At 42.4% G+C, this 21,514-nt stretch overlaps 2 protein-coding genes across 13 annotated transcripts in view; one reads left to right on the top strand and one right to left on the bottom strand.

Annotated features, from left to right (window-relative positions):
- Positions 1 to 21,514, bottom strand: part of MCF2L2 (MCF.2 cell line derived transforming sequence-like 2) — a 157,080-nt gene that overhangs the window by 57,311 nt on the left and 78,255 nt on the right. The window lies entirely within an intron of this gene.
- B3GNT5 (UDP-GlcNAc:betaGal beta-1,3-N-acetylglucosaminyltransferase 5) lies at positions 1,879 to 20,803 on the top strand. Of its 5 annotated transcripts, none has more exons than XM_015637663.3 (2): positions 1,879 to 2,001; positions 16,661 to 20,803. In XM_015637663.3, exon 2 carries the CDS (start codon positions 17,001 to 17,003, stop codon positions 18,135 to 18,137), a length of 1,137 nt encoding a protein of 378 aa, XP_015493149.1. In that variant the 5' UTR covers positions 1,879 to 2,001; positions 16,661 to 17,000; the 3' UTR covers positions 18,138 to 20,803. The 5 variants fall into 5 exon arrangements, with proteins under 5 accessions (XP_015493149.1, XP_015493150.1, XP_015493151.1 ...); XM_015637664.3 differs by having other exon boundaries at positions 1,879 to 2,005; XM_015637665.1 differs by lacking the exon at positions 1,879 to 2,001 and adding an exon at positions 2,016 to 2,112.

Here is a 21,514-nt window from a genome sequence, read left to right as displayed (position 1 = left end):
AGGGAAGGGAAGGGAAGGGAAGGGAAGGGAAGGGAAGGGAAGGGAAGGGAAGGGAAGGAGTCCATTTTACATTTTGTTTCTCAAAAAATAAAATTTATGAAGAGATACAGATAGAAAATTTCCTACTGTAATTTCAGGTCAGAAGCAGGATGGAGTGTGATTAATTCAGTGACATCAATTGGAGGAAATGCAGATCAGTCAAGATGGGAAAATAGTGAAGACAAAGAAAAGGTTGCCAATCCTTTGAGCAGATATCACTTTTCAGGAAAAAAGTAGACACAACTGCAAAACAAACTTAGTTTCTCTGCAGTGCTGATTCGAAACAGCCATTTTTGTTCAATAATTGAAATACTTCCGACTTTGTTTTCTATGAACCCAGTTCTTCAAATCCTGTAATTATGTCTGAATGATGTTTCCACATAAACACACCTTAAATTTTAACATTTTCTCTTGATTTTGAAAATGTGACTCATTGAAGATGTATTTTCTGGTAGCTGCATTATCCAGACACAGATCATTCAGAAATGACATTTAAAATTAAGAGAGAAGAATAATGTATGGAAAAAACCCCACCACACTTGTGAACTAGGAAGGAATCAACAATTATCATTTTGCTAAGAAAAATGAATGATGCTTTGTTTATAAGGTTATTTCTATTGTTATTTAAACACTGCACAGATAACATGTCAAATTTCCACAATGACCTACAAACTTTTCCTTCTAAAGTGAACAGAAGATTGCACAGAATTTTATTTCATCTTACTGAAAATTCAAACAGACAAAGAGAAATCTGGGAAGGCTGTTTAGTCATACTGAGACACACAACAGGAGAAAGGAGAGATCAAGTGAAAAACTCCTTAGGCCTTGAAGCTTCCCAAGCAAAACCTGTATTGCAAAACAACACATCCTTCCATAGGATCATCAGCTGCTCAGGTTTTACCCTTGCTCTACTTTTGCTGCATGACCTCGACAACAGTGTTCCTATCTTTATTTTCTCTCTTGTGTGTGAAAAGAAAACAATTCCTTGCCTCACAAAGGCATTGTCTGATTTACGGTTGCAAAGTGACAAACAGACCCTAATTGTCATGATATGCAATAGTTAAATTTCTATGAAGTCAATGATGAAGTCAGGAATGATTCAGATCAATCACCGTCATGTGAAAGAACTGGAGATACACAATGGGTTTGTGTTTGATGTTTATAGTCAGTGAAAAACCTATGATTCTCTGATTCTAAAAAATCACACAAGGCGCAACATTGTGGTGGCTTTTCAACTGAATTTGAAAGCCATTTTTAGCCCAGTTTTTCACTTCATGAAAGTTTGGCAAAAGCGTATTCAAAGAAGGCGTGTTCATACACTTTCTTTGGTTTTCTTTTTAAATACTTCTGTCTTAGTCCTACTGCCCATGGAGACTGACTTACTATTGATCTTCAATGAATCAGGCATTCCCCTCAGGCTGGTGTAAGGAAGTCACCAAGACTTGTGGGGAAGGCAGAAGAGAAAAAGAAACTCTAAACTCTAAACATGGTCTTTTTCACTCCTCTGAAGATTCCGAACAGCAAAGTGAGACAAACAAGTTTCACTGTGACCTACAAACTAACTACCCAGCAATAAGATGTTATTTGCCACCTCGGAGACTTAAAGGAGCAATTAGCTGAACTTTTATGGCGTCCCTTAAGAAATTTTTAAGATAGAAGACACTTTTGAACTTCTAGCGCATCACTTTTGGCACTCTGAGCGTCAGCGCAAGACAGTTTCCCCTCTGGGCGCTGCAGTGTGACCCTGGGGAGCAGCGCGGCGGGCGGGCAGGGTGTTGGCAGCAGCGGGACACCCGAGCCGAGGAGGGAGCCCGGGCCGGGCGCGGGGAGCGAGCGCAGGGGGCGGAGCCGGTGGCTCCCGGGCCGCCGGAGCCCATCTGCTGCCGGGGAGCGCGGTGGCCCGGCCTGTCCCTGCTCCCCCAGCAAGCCAGCGGAGGAGAAAGCAGCTCTCCGGCCAGCTTGGTAGGTGAGGTGCGGGAATCCCTGCTGGGTGTCGTCCCGCTGCCCCCCGTGCTTTCTGAACTAAGAGCAGCCGGGTTGTTCGTTCCTCTGATGGCTAAAGAGAATCGCCGGGTAATTAAAATTAGCGAAAATATTCTGGTTTTCTAAATGCTATTTTTTCTCTTCTCTGCCTGGCTTCAGGGATTGTAAGAGCTAGTATCTTCATGGGAGGAGGGTGGCTTACTTCTCCGCGTTTCAGGAATTGCGGTTCTCTGCTTTGGACAAACGAGTTTTCCAACTGCTTTGTTTCCAAGGTTTCGGCGCAGACCGCATCCATTAACGCCGTACGCGCTTGCCCCTCTCCCGTCCTAAAGAAGGGTCTTCTAGGGTTTGGGATTTCAAATTTCTGAGATAAACGAGACTCAAAGTTCAGGGTAGTTTTTATGTCTGTTCTGCGTAACCTTTTAGCAGATTCCCCCCAAACCTTTGATTGTCTGGCAGTCGATTATATTTAAGAAAAAAAAAAAAAAAGGCCAGAAAATTATCAGGCTTTTCTGTGGCCCTTTAAGGGTCTTTCTCATGCCCTGAGCCTTGGAGGGAAAATTCGCGACCACTCGAGCATTGCGGTGAAACAACCCATTCAAAGGCGCGCCGTTCCCTCCCGCCCCTTGTTCCAGCAGACGCTCCCGGCTTCCTATTCCTCCTAACTTTTTTTCTACAGGAAAAGTGTGGGACTTTTTTTTTTCTTCCTCCACTGTTCCCACACAAGAAACTCGCAGATCCGGCTGTAAGTTTCTCCGCGCAGCCCTGCGTTGCAACACGGGGACGCGCCCCCGAGAGCGCCGGGGCTGCCGCCCGCCTGCTGAGCGCGCCCGGGGGCGGCACTGCCGGGCGCCGTGGGCACGGAGCTACCGCCACCCCGAGCAGTTTTTGGGCACCCCGTAGGAAAAATCGGCAGGAGAAATCGCATTAGGCAAAAGGAGAAGCGAACGCTTTCATAAATGGCGTTTGCGCTAAGCATAGCTTAAAAGAAAAAAAAAATTTTAAAATTTTTTTGGTCTGTGGTCTTGGCCGGGCTGCGGAGCTCCCAAGGTGGGGGCTGGCGGCGGGGGTGTGCGGGGACGGGCGCGCCGGCTCCCTCCTTTGTTCCCCCGAAGGGGCGTCCGCAGCCGCATGGCTGGAAGCTGTTCCCTGCCTGCCGCCCCTCCCCGGCCGCTCCCGGGCTCCGCGGGTGCCCCGGAGGATGGCGATGGGGGAAGGCGCGGTGGCGGGGAGGATCACCATCGATTTGCGCTGAACTGGGGGGTCGCGGAGGCGGCAATAGCCATCGGGGAAAACACCGTGGAGGTGGCGGGCTGTCCTCCAGCCCGCGACTTTCCCAGTATTTTCGACTCTCCTGGGTTTCAAAGGTTTCGGAGAGCTGGGGATGCGCTTGTTGCCGCGCCGGGAGGCGGGCGAGGGGCAGAGCCGCGGGTTCGGCCGGGCTGGGGGCGGCGGGGGCCCGGGAAAGGGAGAATGGCAGCGCCTCATCCGCTCTGCGGGGAGCACAGCAAACACCTGAGGTGTTTTGGGGACAGTAGCTTCGCTAACTGCTTCTGCGCAAGAGCTTTGGACTATCCGGAGATGGGAGACTGGCGTTACGCCGGTGTAAGCAACTACATGGAGCGCAAGACAGTGATAAGAACCACTGTAACTACCTTGGCCCGGCAAGGCAGTGGAGAATTCGATACGTGCTGCAGCATCCTCAACTCGGGACTACCCAGGCGCATGCCTGAGGATCTCTTAGCAGCAATATTGAAACTACCAGTGCAGCTGTTGAAATCTGGTTTGTATGATGCTGTCTTGTCTCACTTCTCCCCGATTCTTGCATTTCTTCTAGCAAGGAAAGGGAAAAGGATGGGACTAGAAAAGGAACAGATTATTTTTTAAAAGGGAAAATAGCTGCAATCTAAGGGTTTCTTTCTTATTTTTTCCTTATTTTTTGTTTTGTTTTGTTTTGTTTTGTTGAATAGGGCAGGACACAGTAAGTCACTGTTGATAACAGCCATCGAATATTCTAGCAGTGTTCCAGAACCCTGGACTATCACATAGAGCTGGGTGTTGCTCTGGTATTATGGAAGTTGTTTTGCCCAGAACTAGTTTCATAGAAGTCCACCATCTATTACATACAGGAATGTAGTATCACAGTAAAAATGTGGGCTTTTTCTGCAGATAAGGGGTTTGGAGTTTGTTTGTTTTTCTGCTTTGAAATACAATAGTATCTGCTTAGTGGCTGTTTTCCACTGGTTGAAACAAAACTGTATCACTTTCTGCTTTCTCTGAGATCCCAAATTATTGAGAAACAAACTGGTTGCTCCTGCTGCCCGGAGCAGTAGTTGGGACAGTCTCTCTGACATCTGGCCAAACTGGAGTAGTGAGTACTGATGCTAGGAATGGTAATTCACCTACAGATTAGGGAGAAGCGTGGGGAAAACCCTGCCAGTCATGGCTTATCGTTGGAAATGCTGATGTGTTTGGTGTCACTCTGCACCTACAGTGTTATGGCATCTAAGATGTACTGAGCATTGCCTTTGCCATGGTTATCCTTCTGTGCCTGAGCAGTTGTCTAGGTAACCAACCTGAAGATGCTGGTTACTGGAAATACAGAAGTACTGAGGGGGTTTTGCTGTTGGTAAACATTGCTGTTACTGCAGTGGGTCTGGCTGGGCCTTGGGACTGGCAGAAAGAGGTGAAGGGAACCAGAATGTGATGGATTAGCATTGCACTACTGGCTCTTCCTTCCACATGGCACTTACAGAGTTTAGTCAGATACCTTCCTTAGCTCCCTAGGATATGCACATCTCAAGTGAGGCCATCTCATTATTCAGCAGACCTCAGTAATAACTAAACTAAATTCCTGTGGAAAGCAGTATAGCCCACCTCTGTCAGGTTGGCCAGAAGTAAAAGCAGGATTTTTTACTGATAAAGTAGACGTGTATTTGGATTCTTAGCAACCTTTGGGAGATTGTGGTCGAGATCCTGAATTGAGATCTGTGCCTTCCTGAGTTTTCAAAATTGAAATAATAGTCCTGGATAGCAGCATTTCCCTCTTTTCATAAGTTTTCCAGGTAGGACATTTGCCCCTGTCAGCAATGGGGAGAATGCTGTAGAAGGATCTTTGAAAGATGACACTTGACTTAAATTTTATAGTCAGTGGGAAAACCACCACAATGCATGGAAGTAGGATGATGACACACCTTGATTTGGGAATTGCAACATTTTAGAATGAACCTGTAGCAATCTTGAAGTTTAGTTCTTGCTTGGCTGTCTGCATAGTCTGATCTTCAACTCAGAATTGTGTCTTGGAGATGCTGTGGCTGCTACATGCCCAAAAAACTCAGAAGATATAATAGATCCCAAGGCTGCTTAAACAACCTGCAAACAGATGCCCTCAGAAAACGGAATGTTGTACGCAAAAGCAACTTAGTTGGCAGGACTGTTAAAGTGGGACACACACGTACACACTGCAAAGACCACAGGCTGTAGGATTTCCTGCCTTGGCTTCCTGCAAAGCAGTTTCATAAGGTCAGGGTTGACTGTGGTACCAACTCCAGATTTCTGAATGTAGTTTAAAACTTGAATAAAAAGTGGTCGCTCAGAACTCCCAGGAATGCTGCCGTGCTCTGAAGGTACATGATCACCGTTCAGGTACAGCAGCTCAACCTCACCAACTCGGGTGAGGCAGGAACTTGGGAATGAAGAACTTCTTTTGTCAACACAGAGCATATTGTTGGAAGTGCTTTGGGACATGACAGGAAAGGAAGGGATTTAATTGGTCCCTTGCATTTAGAGCTAAGAAGAGTTTCTTCAAATTGAGCATGCTGTTGGCCCGCTAAGATGCTTACATTTCTTCTCGTATTGTACCCTGCATCATTTGTTTCTTCCAGTCTCACTTCGACAAAGACCTGAGGAGGCGTGTCAGACAAGAGTCTTTTTGTCTTAGGGCAGAAAACTGTTTTTCTTGTTCTTTAAACTGCTACTCATCAGTAGCAGTTTTGCAGTTCCTTTGTTTGACTTTTCTTATCTGATTTGTATCTTGACGAGGAACGCTTTGCTTAGCCCTGTCTTTTGTGGCTTGTGGTGGCTGCTTGCTAGCAGCTCTCGGTGAGGGCACTTGAGCCACGGTGAGCAGGAGTTGCAGAATGCTGTTCCTCCGTGCCTGCAGCTCTGTGCTCCTCGGAAGTGCATGGGGTGGGGAGGAGGGTTGCTTTGATTTACTTTTCTGTCCTGAGTCCGTGCTTATCCTGCTCCCCGTATTTAATAACTAAAAGCAGGCAAGTATGTCCTGTTCAATCCCTGCCCTTGTTGCATTGCAGAAGACGCTGTATAAAAGCCAAATTTCTCCTTAGCTCCCACAGAAGTAGGAGAGGATTAATGGAATTCATCCCACCCCGTTTGCAGACAGGCTTAAACAAAGCCTTGCACCGCTATTATCCCGTCCAATCTGCAGCTCCTTTGTATATGCTGAGATGGTTCTCGATCCACATTATCCTAAAATCTAAAATGTTTACGTCTTTCTGGCTGGCTTGAGGCATCATAGAGACCCCCAATATGCATGCAAAAGTCTTCAGTACTGAATCTGTTTTTAAATTTGCAAAGAACTATCAGCTTGTGATGTGAAATATTTGACTGTCTCAAAAAGTTAAAAAGGTGTAATGAGAACCTTGAAACTTATGTAATCATACTAAATAATTGAAATTGAACATTTCTCTACTGAGCTAATGGAAAAGGATAGCTGGATAGATGAATCCAGATCTCATAGAAGTGCTAAATCAGTGGTGAAACATTATCCTCTTGTCCTTTTTTGGTGGCCAGCTCGTCGAGTACATTTATAACAGCAAAACTTTTCTGTCTTCTATAGCCTTCTCCCCTAACTGACAGCCCCTTCCCCAGAAGTGGGATCTTTTATTCAAATAGAGATTGGAGAACATGAACCTTACAGGTTTGGATAGTGCTTGTTTGTTTAAAAGTTTGGTTACTCAAACTATCTCCTGTGCCTCTTAACATAACGTTTTTTCAGTTTCAATGCTACAGCTATTTTTGGCTTTTCTTAGGTCTGTGAAGACTGTGAATGTTTTCAGAATTGAAGGCTGGAAGTTAGGAGAAATAGTCAGTCTGATGCGTTGCTATTTCTAGATAATGATTTGCCTCAAGTTAGGGTGACTCTTTAGTTGAATTTAGGTGCTGTTTGTGTAACTTTAATTTTAAAGTAGTTAAAAATATAAGTTCTGTAACTTCCACTCACACATCTTGAATGACTGGTACTTCATGCTTTTATAGGAAATTGTGTGTGTATATTATATATTGTGTGTGTATAGTTTATATAAACTTCACATTTACACAGCATCTGCACAGTTTTATCAAATTATTTCTGAGCTACCCCAAATGGTAATAAATCTCTTAAGAAAATAACTGCACTACAAATGCTAAACAAGAAGTGAATGCATGATCAGACAGGCTGCTTGCTTGATTCAAAGAGATGCATTTCCTATTAATGAAAGAAGACAACCCACTAGATGGGATTATGCAAGAAGCAGACAGGGTCATTAATAACTTTCCTCTTCCCTCAGCCTCAGCAGAATACAGCAGTTCTCTCTTTCAGTTTAAGAGCTGGTGGTAGCTGTGCACAGCTGTGAATGGGAGGGGATGAGGATGAACAAGGGCAGACTGTTCAGGGCCAAGGAACAGTGGGCAGTGACTGTCTCTTCTTAAGTGCATGTAGGTCTGTGAGTGTACAGAAAGATGGAGTAGCTTGGGCAATATTTGCTCTTGGTGATCTCAAGAGGAGGTCTCTGAAGTGTTGTGGTAGTGGCAGCTCCACTGCATTCGTGGGAGGGAATAAGCCATTAGGGGACCATCTTAGAGGTTCTTTTTCTCATTATTATTAATCAGAAAGCTCATTTTTTGTAATTAATTATATATGCATGTGCTTCCTTAGATGCTGACAGAAGTATTGTTTTTCTGCACAGAGCAGCTTCTTTTCCAGGCTGATCCTATAGTTTAAATTACTAGAACTTTGTGTATAAACGTGTGCTTTGCTCGAGGTACAGCTTTGTGCATAGCAGATTCAGTGTAGCATTGGACCTTGTGCTTGCTGGGTGGGTGTGTGTGGTGGGGAAAGCATGGCCTGGAAACTGCAGACCTGGATACCTCCCTGACAACACAACTGAAAACCAGGCTATGTTCCTGGTTGATGGAACAGTTTTTAGTAAAAGTGAGGTCAGTTCTGACTGATGGGATGTTAGGATGGGAACGAACACTAGTGTTCTGCAACCCAGCTTCCTCAAACTTCTGTGAATGTGGTTTGCAGGTTACAAAAACCCCGCAGATTTGTCTTCCAGGGCTCTACTTGTAGGTTTGGGAAAATAAACTATCAGAGGAAAGGATTTGATGCAGAAAAGGGTGATGCAGGACTTCTGTCATGCTCAGTTGTCTATAGACTGACAATAATAAATGATGTCTGGATGGTAAGTCAGCATGACACTTGGCTGAGGTGAATGAGCCATGCTTAAGAGAGACAGACAGATTTATGCAGCTGAGATGATCGGGAAGTCTTGATGGGATGATACTCTGCTGTGTAGACTCAAGAGTTCACCTCTGGTCTGTACTAACTTCAGTGCAGAACAGGGAGAGGTAATCTAACAGAGAACTTAGAAACCAGCTCCCTTTTCTCTGTAAATTAACCAGTATATTTGACATTTTTAATTTCAATATGTTTTATTATCACTGGTCTAACTGAAAGAGGAAAACACAATCATTTGGCGCAAAAACACCCTGCATCCTAATCTAAAACTGAACTTACAAATTCTCATTTGTCTGTCTTCCTGCTTCAGTGCCTACATGGTAGTGGCCCATACAACATCCAAGCTCTTGCTGCAGCATGGGATATCCAGCTGAAGTTTAATGCTGAATTAGGGTCATAGGCTACAGTATTGTCTGAAGAAGAGTCATAGACCGAGAAGCAGATGAGAGAATATTTACTCTGGAATGAAAATGTGAAAACCTGGAAATGGCCATGGTACAATGGTGTTAGCCTTCTATTTAAACAAGGCTTTCACACACACCTTCTAACTCACTGCATTTTTTTATTTTTTTTTTTAGTATTCTTACTGGGCAAAAGAAAAGTTTCTGAGAGGCCCCATAGAAAGGCAGCTTGAACTAGTCTCACAGTTAGTCGTGTCAGTCTGAACTTGACTTTCTCTTTTAGTTTGGCGGCTAGCATGGAAAAAGTCTGCTTCAGATAGTTGTTCAGCTTGATCATCAGGTATGGCCTGCAGACTGGAACAGAAATCACCTTGGGTTTGTGGGGAAAATAGGTAGGAAATAATATCTCTAGATCTAGCTGCAAATAAATACTTGAATGGGCTTATTTAAAACAGTTATATATATACATAAGTATTGATTAGGTGGGGCCCTGATGTTGTAGCTCTTCAACTGGAACATGCTATGAAACAGGAACATTCAGTATTAATGCCTAACTAGGGAATTCTCAATTTGTTGTCTTCCAGTGTTCAGTTTTGTACTGGACCCTTAACTGCTTGATATTTCACAATTGATTTCTCTAGCATGGGGGAAAATAGTTTCCTTCAATGTTCAGCTCAAAGCGTGCCATGTTTAATGTGATGTCCTTCCTGTGAGATAGTCAGCAATCCACTTTTGTAAAGAGGTGAATACACTAATGTGGGATAGAAAGTAGTGGCTAGCCCTTTGTAAAGTCTCTTGTGGTCCTTGCCAACTTTTGCAGGCAAGCTGTGTTTATAACATCCTGGGAGTAAGTGATATCATAATCACTAGAAAATTCATTATACCACATGCACAGAAGCCTCCAGATAAGACTCCAAATACAAACAGAAATGATCTACTGTAAAATGGAGAGGGAGACGACTTTTCAGAGGCTATAGTAATGGGCTAACATTAACAACTGCAGTTAATGTGCTCTGCCCCTTTGCTCCCTCTTTTTGCCTTGGTACATAGGAATAAAGAGGAATGTGTGCCAGTCTCATATGTCTTTACACACTGGCATTGTGAAAGTGAACTTACATAAATGCAGACTGCTGCTCAGTGCATATGAGAGCTCATTGCTGCCAAAACAGATGTGGTGGGTTGTACAATAGGTGCCATTACAGCCTTTGTAGCTGTGTCTCAGAGTTCTGACTTGTCTTTGTGGAAGTTAAGTGCTTAACTTAGTCCCTCCTCTAAGAATATGAGGACATGTGGCCTCAATCATGTCACTGACAGACAGAAACTTCAGAATATTATCCTTACTGTCAGTGCAAAGAACAGGCTCTTTTCACCCAATCTGCTGCATGCAAAGCAAAAACATGCTGGTGCTTGTGCATTTTATGCAAAATCCCTTGAACTAAATGACTCATATTTTGGAAACTCATTCTAGAAAATGCTGTCGTTCCTTCCAGCTTGTGTGGGGAAGAGTCTGCAATGGATGTGGGAGGTTAAAACAACTGAGAACTGCAGGCTAATGTAGACTGATGCTTGAAAGATGTGGTCCTGCTCCTCTCCTGCCATGTCCATAGTGGCTGTTTTGGGCAACTGATCTTGATGAAAGCAATTTAAGAAGGCAAATCTGTCCTTTCTGGCAGATATCTCCATTTACAGCGGCTTGTAGCAGCTGGGAAGCTTTCAGCTCATTTTAGGGAAAACTGAAGAAATCATTCTCTTTCTTTCCACCCAATAGTTACAGTAAGTGCAAAACCTCTGTAGAAACTAAATCTCTCTTGGCAATTAGCTGCTTCCTGGCAGTGCTATGCATTTACAACCTGTTTCTGCTTCCAGCCCTGAAGGAATTGAATTGCTTTACTCAATTGCCATCTAACGCTTTGCCATACTTTTAATTTCTCTGCCAACATTGCTCAGCACTTGCAAGTTTTAGCCATCAGTGAGAATCAGCAATTGGGCACAGCTTCAAATGGCTCATTTTTCTAGGTGGTGGTGTAGTTATTCTGATACAGAACTTTCCGGGACAAAGTGGTGTGCTTCAATGCCCATATTTTTAATAAGGGGATTCCACTTGACTGAACGATTTCAGGATCATTTAAGGAGTTCATGTTTTGGAAAGTGTTGGATGTTCACCTTCATGGAAAATCAGGTGTCTGTTCAACCTCAGAAGTCCTCAACATATGCACAAAGAGCATGTAGGAATGCTGGTGTACCATCCCAGGAAGCTATACCCTGAGTAGGAGCTGCAGGCCAGCTCAAGATCTTGCAGGCGAAGCCTGAACTGGAGGTTGCAGAAGATGGATTATATGTTCTTGAAATAAAATTTCCAAAGCTACTGTCAATCATTTCTGCATTAGGTTCCTTATTAATGCAACATCTGTTACCTGATTCTAAACTCTTCATAGATCCTTGGAGCAATGGACTGTTTCTTTTTGTTAATTCCATTGCCATTGTGACCATGTTTTCCTACAGAATACTTGTCTGAATTTGCTTTCATGTCTCAACAGTTTAGACAGAACAAGGTGTAACAGGGGAATTTCTAACATTTTTGAAATTTTTTTCTTTGCAGACTGTTTGTGACTTCTTTTCATCTTGGTGCTTGCAAACTATGTTGGAAGGCAGCCTTAGCTAAGCAACTTACTGCATCTTTTTCCCTAAAGTGACCTTCTGTCACTATGGCAGGAAATCCTTGAAGTGCCAACAGCTGTTCTCCTTTTTGTGACACAGCTCACATAAAAGAAGAACCTGAAAATTAGTTTCAAAGCAAACGCTTAATATATAAGAAGTGTTTCAAATATTGAGAAGTGAAGAAGGAGGACATAGGCCAGGGAAGAGATGACAGATAACATGACTTGTGAAGACATGTCAGCAACAGAAAAATCATCAGAGGAACCTGGATTACATAATCTTGTAGCTAAAGCTGTAAGCAGAACATTCCATTCAGGGTTTGCTCCCATTAACTTAGACACATACTTTTTTAATATTCAATTAGTCAATCATAATGAAAAATCTTGATAAACTTGTGTTTCGATGGCTTATTTGATGTGTGAGCTTGACTAGATTTCCTTTGGACTTTGGGTGTAAACAGTAAATAAATCAATACTAGAGTTGGAAGAGTTAAATTTCACAGAAATTATAACTGTTTAAATTGCTTCAAACACAGCAAAAAAAAAGGTTTTGAATTCTACTTAACAAATAAAACTTTCAAATATATCAAGATATGTTGTGTGGACACCATAACCCCTTTCTAAACAAATTTTGAAAGCTTCAAGTAAATCCAACTCACTCCTTTCAGGATTACCCCATTCTTACACTAGACTTGACACATTCTCTGAATTTAAAGCCAGGCAGTGATAATCTTGGCCCATGCAGCTTTAACTGCAGCATATCTGCCTCTGTCACCTCTGTGGCTGGGCACATTCCTTTAGTGCTGTAGAAGTGGTGTTGCAGCTTAGAGGACATCTCATGTCACCCTGTGACATCTGATGTCAGGATAGAGCAAGCAGGATAGAGTCCTGAAACAGAAGGGAGCTTGTCTACAATGCACCTTCTAACCTGGGCATCTGCTCCGGTGTCAAACAGGCTGATATGGAGTAGCTCACATGACAGAACTATCCTGACCTTAAAACAAAAGCCTGTCCTAGAGCTTCACAATTTCTGTAGTACCAGAGCCTGGCAGTAGCCTTAGAATTGAAAAGACTGAAAGCTTTAGAAACAATGTCTATTACAACTGATTCTACATAAGAAAACCCTTGAGTCCTACTGTGCACTTAGGTTAGGCACAGCTTCACCTCTATTAGCCACTTACTGATACTTCCTTCAGGGATTCAGCAGGCTGCTTTTGGGGGGGCAAGAGGATTGGAGGAGCTGAATTTGGATTGTTGAGCAACTATATAAACTCCAGAGCAGTTGCAAGCTGTGGAAGGTTGGTGTGGTAAGGATGAGAGGGCAGAGTGACTGTAGTCAAAAACAAAACATGGACATAGAAAGGAGCAGCTCTTCAGATTACTTTTGTTTGGAGCAAGGTAATGTTTGAGGTCTTCAATCTTTCTGGTAGGTCTGAACTCTAACCAAGAGTTGCTGATGTGAAAATGCCAGTTGCTACAAGTTGACTGTAAAAAAAAGGTTCTATTTTAAATAGTGTTTCCTGGTATATCTTGCATTGCCTGGCAAAGCCACTTGTGATCTGAACTTCTCTTCTGTCCTAGGTAGGAAGAGTGAAAAATAACTATACATTATGATCTTTGTCCTAAAATACATGTTGTGCTGGGATGTGGTGTATTGAAGCCCAGCATGTGTATAGTACCGCTTGACAAAATCTGTAGCTGGGAGTTTTGAGATGTTTTCTCTGGGTAGTCTCAGTTGACCTCTTGGGTTTAGGTTTTTAACAGGTTTGTCCAAGTGTTAGTTGGAAAAAATCTCTGTGTTGATGTGTTTTGTGTAAATGTTGTCTCTTGATGGATCTTCCTGTGAGGGTCTGTGCCTCTGGTCTCTCATGTCTAGGATGTCTTTATTTTTCTTTAGGATGTGTCCTGTCTGTGTCTCCTTAGTTGACTTTCCAAAATTGTTCTACTGCTATCCTGAAATAAACTTCATACTGACTTTTTTCAAAAGTTAAAGGATCCCTAAGAATTTGCTTTTCCATAGTGGTCACTCTACAAACTATCGAGGTTGCAAGTCACACTATGCCAGCTTCTCTTTCGCACTAGAATATATTCCAATGCAAAACACAGAACAGTGAACAGTTGCTACAATGAGTCATGCTTGTGGAAGTATTAATGGACAAACTCCTTTAGCAAAGACAGGATTGCTAAGGATGGCAAAAGCCTGCAGTACTTGCAGCTGGGGGAAATACCACAGGCAGTTCTAATCTTAAATCTGCCAGAAAGAAGGGCAGTAACAGGAACTGTATATGGATGTTTGGTTATCCAATCTTAGAACGGATCTAACAGCTTTCAAGCTACAAGTAAGAAAATGCACAAGAGGAAAAACACCTTAATTATGGTCAGAAAAATGACTGTCAAGCACGGTTTTATCTCTGTTCCATGGTGTTTCCTCTTGCTAAGGAGAACGCATTGGTGAGTTGGACTGTTTTCTTTTCCTGGAATGATGAAATTTAAATAGCAATAAATAGGTGCTGTGGTGTCTCAACCTGTTTTCCTGTTAAGGGAAGTAGAACATGACTAAGCCCAAAGGCTCAGTCTTTTAAACGGGCTATAAAAAGTTCTGACAATCAAAGAGGCTCCACTTGTGCGTTTTTACCTTCAGTGAGTATCTCCATGCTTTTTTGGAGGGAGAAGGGCAAGTGGGTATAGACCTCCTTAAATTTCATCAGTATTGCTCATCTCTAGTCACATTTTAAAGTTTTACCTGAGGTATTTTTCTGAGGAGGATTCTGAACAACTTTTGTCTACTAATGGTTCAAGTAATTCCACTGAACTAGAACAAGGAAATGACAGACCAGACTGTTCCAGCCCTTAGCCAGTTAATTTTATGGTTTAGGGTGGGGGTTGTTTTTTTTGTTTCTTTGTTTGGTTGTTTTTTTGTTGTTTTGTTTTGCTTTTGTTGTTTTTTGTTTTGTTTTTTTTTGTTTTTGTTCTTTTTTTTTCTCATTGGAAAAGCTTAAGTTCTCTTTCCAAGATCCCTGACTTCAGGAAAGGGTGCTAGGGAGCAGAAAACCGAGTCTCTGCATGCCTCTTGTCCCCTGCTAGCTACTCCATATTTAAAGCTGTTTCCATGATGTGTTTTCTGGTGGATTTTTTTGGTGGGTGTGTGGGTTTGGTTTGAGTGTTGTTGTTGGTTTTGCTTTTTTTCTGGAGACTTATTTTTTCCTAGTGGGGAATAACAGTCATGTAGGTTAGTTTCACTGCTAGCTTACAGTGACCGTGTCCTTTTCATCTGCGCTGTTGGCTGTTGTCTCCTTTTGCCAAATGGCATTGGCAACTGCAGACTGTTTCCCAAACTTCTTATCCAATTGTAATCTAAGTAAGTTGTATTTGGTGATGACTATCCCTGTGTTTACCAAGGTAAACTTTGCTTCAGGTGATTAAATAGATTGCCTTGTGTTGTGCTCCCTTTGCTTTCAATCCTCTGCTTTAAGTTTATCATGATGGCAGTGAACAACCTGACTGCCTGGTATCTTCAGACCCATTCCTTCAAAAGGAACGACCAAATGTTTTGGGATTTCTCTAACACTCCTGCTTGTCTGCATCCCTGTGCTTCATCTGAAACAGGAGTAAGCTTCACAATAGTGTTCTATTGTAAAGTTGCTGAGTTTACAACTCTGAGGTGCATTGTTTAACTTCATGTTTCCAAAATAAAAAGGGTTTAAACTGATACTATAAAAAGCGCTGACTTTTATTCATCAAACTGCCCATACAGCTTTTCTGTTATGCATTACAATCTGCAATCCTCGGATACACCAATGCATGCTTTCCATTTTGAGTAGCTGGTCGCCTTCCTGGAGCACCACAAAATTGCCTCAGGTTTTCTTACCTCTGTATATTCTGTTGTGTTCTCATCATGCTAATCTAGTTGCAAGACTTCAGATGGCTAAAACAGTCTCAAAATATTTGTGTTGCACATAACTTCTGACTTGAAAGTGAAATCTTGTTCTCTTGCTTCGGGGTTGGTTCTGTGTAACAAGTGCTTAGCTTGTGGGACGTCATTCCTTATGGTGCTAGTCCTACGTTTTTTGCTTGATGGCTATTTTTGGCTTTTTATGGGATGAATACGGAGTTGCTACTTCAGGTTGTTCCTGTTCATTAGACAGCAGAGACGACTCTGGCTACAAGAACCAAATTTTAAAGTCCAGGGCAAGAATGCTGGACTTGAGTGGCTTTTTGTGCTTTGGATTCTTCACTTAAACCGCGGCGGGTATCAGAGGCAGTAGCGCTGTAAGTGTGAGCAGCGCGGTGTACCCGTGGCAGGGGTACCTACCGGGAGAGCGGTCAGTCCGTGTGTCCGTGTGTCCGTCCCTGTGTCCCGCGCAGCTCGCTGGCAGCGGCGGCACCCCCGGGCTCGGGCGGGCGGAACGGCCCTCACGGGCTCGCGGCGCCTCGCGCCCGCCGCCGTTGGGCCCAACGGCCGCTGCCCTCAGGCCGGAGGGGACGGGCGGAGCAGCGGGGCCGTGCTGCGAGCGCGGTGCGGGACCAGCCCATCGCGGCACCGCCACGGCTGAGGGGGAAGGACCAGGGAGGGCAAGGGGGCGGCGGGCTGGGACCCCGAGCGCTGCCGGGTGGGACCCCGAGCCCTGCCGGGCGGGGGCACGGAGCGCTGGCCTGGCACTCGCTGCCCCGGGAGCAGTCGCAGGGCTCCGCCGGGCTCCGGGTTTACCGGATTTCCGAACCAAAAGGCAATTTGTAAATCCGGCCGTTTGTAGGGTGCCCTCTCCGGGCTTAGAGGAATTTCAAAAGATGGTCATCTGCCGGCTAACGGCAGTGGGGGCTTCTAAGAAAGAGGTTTCTGTGTCAGTCTCCTCTCTCGCTGGCCTCCACAAGCTTGCTCCAGGCCACTGACCGCCTCTGACTTGCTGCCAGTTGGTTCTTTTATTTTGAGGTGTGGGAGGGATTTGTGTATGTGGGTGGTGATGGGCAGTGACTGAGAAGTCAGCTCGTTTCCATGACCAAATCTAAAACCAAATGTGTTAATAACAGCTCACTTAAACTTTTCTCCTCTTCCCCTTCAGAACCGGCAAGTGTTCATCTTCATGAAGGAAAGAAACACTAGAAGTTCTGAGTAGAAGTGTAGTGTTTGCTTCAAGATGCCCCAAAGGAAAAATAATCATCTGCAAGTTTCATCTTTCAAAACTGCCTGTGTTCTTTCAATCAAGGAGGAACGTTTTTTTAGAAAGATGACTTGTGAAGTCTGTGAACAAAGCTGTCTTCAGAAGGATACTGAATGAAAGACATCATGCCTTACAAGGGACACTTATCTCAAAGGGTGACACTGTGCTCTTAAACTAAAACACAGGCACTGTAAAAACACTGATCCTGAACAAGCATAAGGATTATAAAAACTGCATCAGAATGTTTGTTAGTCCCAGAAGAGTCAGAAAATGCCATTTTTTGCAGATATGTGCCACTTGCTTCATACTGTGTCTCATGATTTTTTGGGTACCATTTGATAATCACATTGTGAGCCATATGAAGTCCTATTCTTACAGATACCTCATAAATAGCTACCATTTTGTGAATGACAGCCTGTCTATCAGCAGGGATAACCTGAACAGAATATCAAGTTATCAGTACTTGATCAACCACAGAGAGAAATGTCAGCAGCAGGATGTCCTTCTCCTATTGTTTGTGAAGACTTCTCCTGAAAACCGCCATCGAAGGGATGCAATTAGACAAACTTGGGGTAATGAGAAGTACGTTCTTTCTCAACTTAATGCCAACATTAAAACCCTCTTTGCTTTAGGACGACCAACAGGCCATCTGCAGAAAACACAGCGACAAAGAGAACTTGAGCTCGAAGACCAGAAATACCAGGATTTGATTCAGCAAGACTTCTTGGATACTTTTCACAACCTTACTCTTAAATTGCTTTTGCAGTTTAGCTGGGTGAATGCCTACTGTCCTCATGCCAGGTTCATAATGTCTGCGGATGATGACATATTTATCCATATGCCAAATCTCATTGCTTATCTCCAAAGTCTCACACAAATGGGTGCTCAAGATCTCTGGATTGGTCGTGTCCATCGTGGATCCCCTCCCGTAAGAGACAAGACTAGCAAATACTATGTTCCATATGAAATGTACCAGTGGCCCTCTTACCCTGACTACACAGCAGGAGCTGCATATGTAATATCAAATGATGTAGCAGCTAAAGTCTATGAGGCTTCATTGACTCTGAATACAAGTCTTTATATAGATGATGTTTTCATGGGTCTCTGTGCCAATAAAATGGGAATTGTACCACAATATCATGTATTTTTTTCTGGGGAAGGAAAGGCTCCATATCATCCCTGCATTTATAACAAGATGATGACATCTCATGGACACGTAGATGATCTTCGCCAGCTCTGGCAGCAGGCTACAGATCCCAAAGTTAAAAAGATTTCTTCAGGAATTTGGGGTAGAATGTACTGCAGACTAGTCAATATTGTGCTTCTCTGTAAACTGTACTATGTGGACACGTATCCTTGTTCAGCTGCATTTTCTTAATACTTGAATATCTGCACTGAAGATCCACTGAGCCATAACAAAGCAACATTTTAGGTGTTTATCCAAAATATATGTAAACATGGAAAGAGGTAAAATTTACACATGAATACTTGGGGTGGGCTGAGGGAGAGAAAGAAGACGGTCCTAGGGTCCCAGATTCTGTTCAGAGACTTAGTGGAATAGCTCTCCTGTTGTACTTCAACTTTTTACATTGTAGCCTGTTTTTTTACACTCTTCAAGGGATGCAAGTCTGGATTATAAGTGAACTATAATGGACTTGACTTCTAGACTTTGAAATGCTTATTGCAAATATCTGTTTCTTTGAACTTGTCAATATGTCTTGATTGTTTTTTTAAAAGCTATGTGAACTAAGGCATGTGGCAAAAAAAATCTGTTATATCAGAATGGAGTCGACCTTTCAAAGCATGAGGAAAGTGGAAATTCTGACTTGATGAATGAGACTATCACAGTAGTTTAAGGTAGCCTAAACTCTGCAAATATTCACCATTTCTCAATGCTTCATACAAAGTCAGTCTGGACCTGCACTGACCTGCACCTGGAGCTGACAAATAGTGAGTTCTAGAAGTGAAGACCTGCTACAATTGCTTTCTCAAAGCTCCCTAAATCTTTGAAATAGGGAAAGAGTGTTTGGATGCCCTCTGACTTGCTGATTTTAAGTAACAAAGGAACCCCCTTTAGAACCTGAAGCTATAAAAAAAACAAATACTACTCATGTGACTGGTTGGGCTAATATTTCTCTGTCTTCCAAAAACTGAATCAGCATATTTAAGAAGTCCAATCTTTAATAGGAAAATAAGTTGAGTTAATTTTGTTCCAATAATGCTTCTGTTTTCTAATATTCTAGAGGTGAAAAGCAAGCAAAAGTCCCCATGAATGTTACTTAGAGCTAGTTATAGACTTAAAGACTTAAAAAAGCAAAATTTCATGCTTGAACTAACAGAGAGGGGAGATACTTTTTGTACAAACTTGGACTTCACGTTGAAGGGATAGGGAGATGGTGATTCACACAAACTCAGTACACAAATCATAATAAGTAAAATATTTCTCCTGAAGTCAAAATTGTCTTTAAAATTTCAGGGTTATTTGTGTCCACAAACTCCCTGTACCTTGAACATATCTCAATGTTAATATCACTTGCAAAGGAACAAAATGACTGTGCTTTGTAAACCAAACCAGAGCTAAGTGATGTGCAAACTGCAGCCCTTATGAGTTGTCCTGTGGTGCCATAAAGATACTGCAGAGAACCAGATTTGTAGGCTTCCTGCAGTCCTTGCACAGCTCAGTCATGCTGCTTCCACAGACTCTCAGGACAGATATCTTAGTTGCAAATTGCTAAACCTGTGGCAGCTGTACAGGAATTGCTAGTTTGAAGGTGTGATTAGTAAACTTGGTTTAACTAACTGCTACTGCTCTTGGAGCTGTGCTGCAGGTTATCTGGTTTGAATGGATAATGACATCTGTCAGTGCAGACAGAATCCAGGAGTGAGCCTGCTGACTGTTCTCTAAGCTGTTCAGATGGAGGCTAGGTAGCTACTGGAACTAAGTCAAACATGTAACTTTCTATAACTGGTTTTGAAGAAGGAAGGTAGTAAGATTCCTAACTGGTCCCAAATTCTGGGCATATAAAGAGCCCACAGATAAATCATTTATCAGTGTCAAACTGACTGACAAGTATAACAGCTATACTTCAAAAGGAACAAATCCAGTTCCTTTTCTTGCCTAAACAAATGGATAATAGTACTGGGGATGTAGATCTATATAACCTGTTGCATTGAGGGAAAATAAATGCACATGTAGAGAAAGTATTATTCTATATTGAAGGAAAGCTACTTCATTGGATTTCTGACTTGTTGTGAGCCATTTAAATCAAAAAAGCTGCACAGCAAAACTGCACTGCTAGAAAAGCCACCCTGTTCACTGAAGGGAAAGAGGGTCTTCATATGCAGTGTGCAACCAAAATGTACTAGTAAGACCACAGTCTTCCAGCATATCTACATGTTGGGATTTGTTTTCACTCATACATGCAAAAGTAATTTTTAAGTAGCTTTAACTAGCTAACATCTAAAACGCTGCTTAAATGTAGTTGTCATTAACTGAAAGTCACTTTTGACCATTGAAAAACTTTGTTTTACAGTTGGTTTGAGCTTTGTTTGGATTGTTCCTTAATCTTAAAAGGGCGTTGATGTTTGTAGTATGCATTTTCTTTTGCTGCAGTGAAAAGAAGTTGCTTGTTGAATAAAAAGGAAAGCATGAAGGCACTCCTTTCAAAAAATAGAAGATACATAGAAAACTTCATATTTTCTGGTTCTAAACACAAATTAAGATTTGTACACTTCCATCAGGAATCTTTTCTTAACAATAGTCTCAGTGCTCCAATGCAGGGCTGCTAGGTTTTACTTCTACAAATAAAACTCTTATCAGCCTGAATGGTCACTCCTCATTAAGAGTTTGACATTGTTGCACAGCATATTTAATGCTATTTTTTTTTTTTACCTGTTTGTTTGGTTTGCATCAGTTTCCCTTTGATATTACTAATTTTTATACAAAGTATTCAATATTTATTCTTAAACTTTGCTCTGTACCACAGAAAGACAGTTGTTTTGTAAAATTTGTTTTGAATAAACAGACTTATTTCTTTTAAAAAACCTAAATAATACAGAAAAGGTAAATATCACTTGTTGCTTTCTTTGTAACTGACAAGATCAGTTCTGATACTTCTAACTGTTGTTCCAAGTTCCCTTTTACAAGAGGGCTTCAAACTGCCCTTCATTCCCCCACTGCCCCTGGTGTATGCAAAAGGCAAAATTGGTGTTCTTAAGTAAAGGGAGAGCTCACAAATTTATTTACCAAGCTTCTACGCCTAAAGTTTATAAAATTGCCAAGTATTAGCAGCTGAACCTGTTGTTATAATTTGTATGCTCTCTTCAGGCAGCTGCTCCCCTGGAGATGTGTTATCTGAATACACAAGATTTCAGATCATACTTTGCACCTTTGGAAAAGTAGCTGATGGTCTGGGGACCAGACATGGTATTTTTATAGGGTATAATTAAATTCAGATAATTATGATTTTTATGTCTCTACAATTTGTCCGACATAATGTATCGTTAGGGTTTTTAGAAATTAAGTCATTTGCATCAGGTAACTCCAGAGTATGAGACAGGGGCATAACTAAAGCATGAATTATCTAAATGATAGTGAAGAAGAGAACAAAGGAAATGAAGTCAGGATGGTGGAATTTGGCTTCTTGCAGGGTGGGTTTTGTTGTGGGTTTTTTGTTTTCTGGGGGTTTTGTATTTAATTGTTCCCTTTGGCCTAGAAACTGCAGTTCAGCTAAAATTTGGTTTGCTTGATACTTT

The sequence above is a fragment of the Parus major genome, chromosome 9 (assembly GCF_001522545.3).
Source record: "Parus major isolate Abel chromosome 9, Parus_major1.1, whole genome shotgun sequence".
NCBI lineage: Eukaryota > Metazoa > Chordata > Aves > Passeriformes > Paridae > Parus > Parus major.
Note: the sequence above shows the minus strand (reverse complement) of the source record. Positions and strands in the feature narration are given on the sequence as shown.

Excerpts from the sequence above, each read along its gene's own strand:
- B3GNT5 (XM_015637663.3), top strand. The coding sequence starts at position 17,001 with ATGTTTGTTAGTCCCAGAAGAGTCAGAAAATGCCATTTTTTGCAGATA.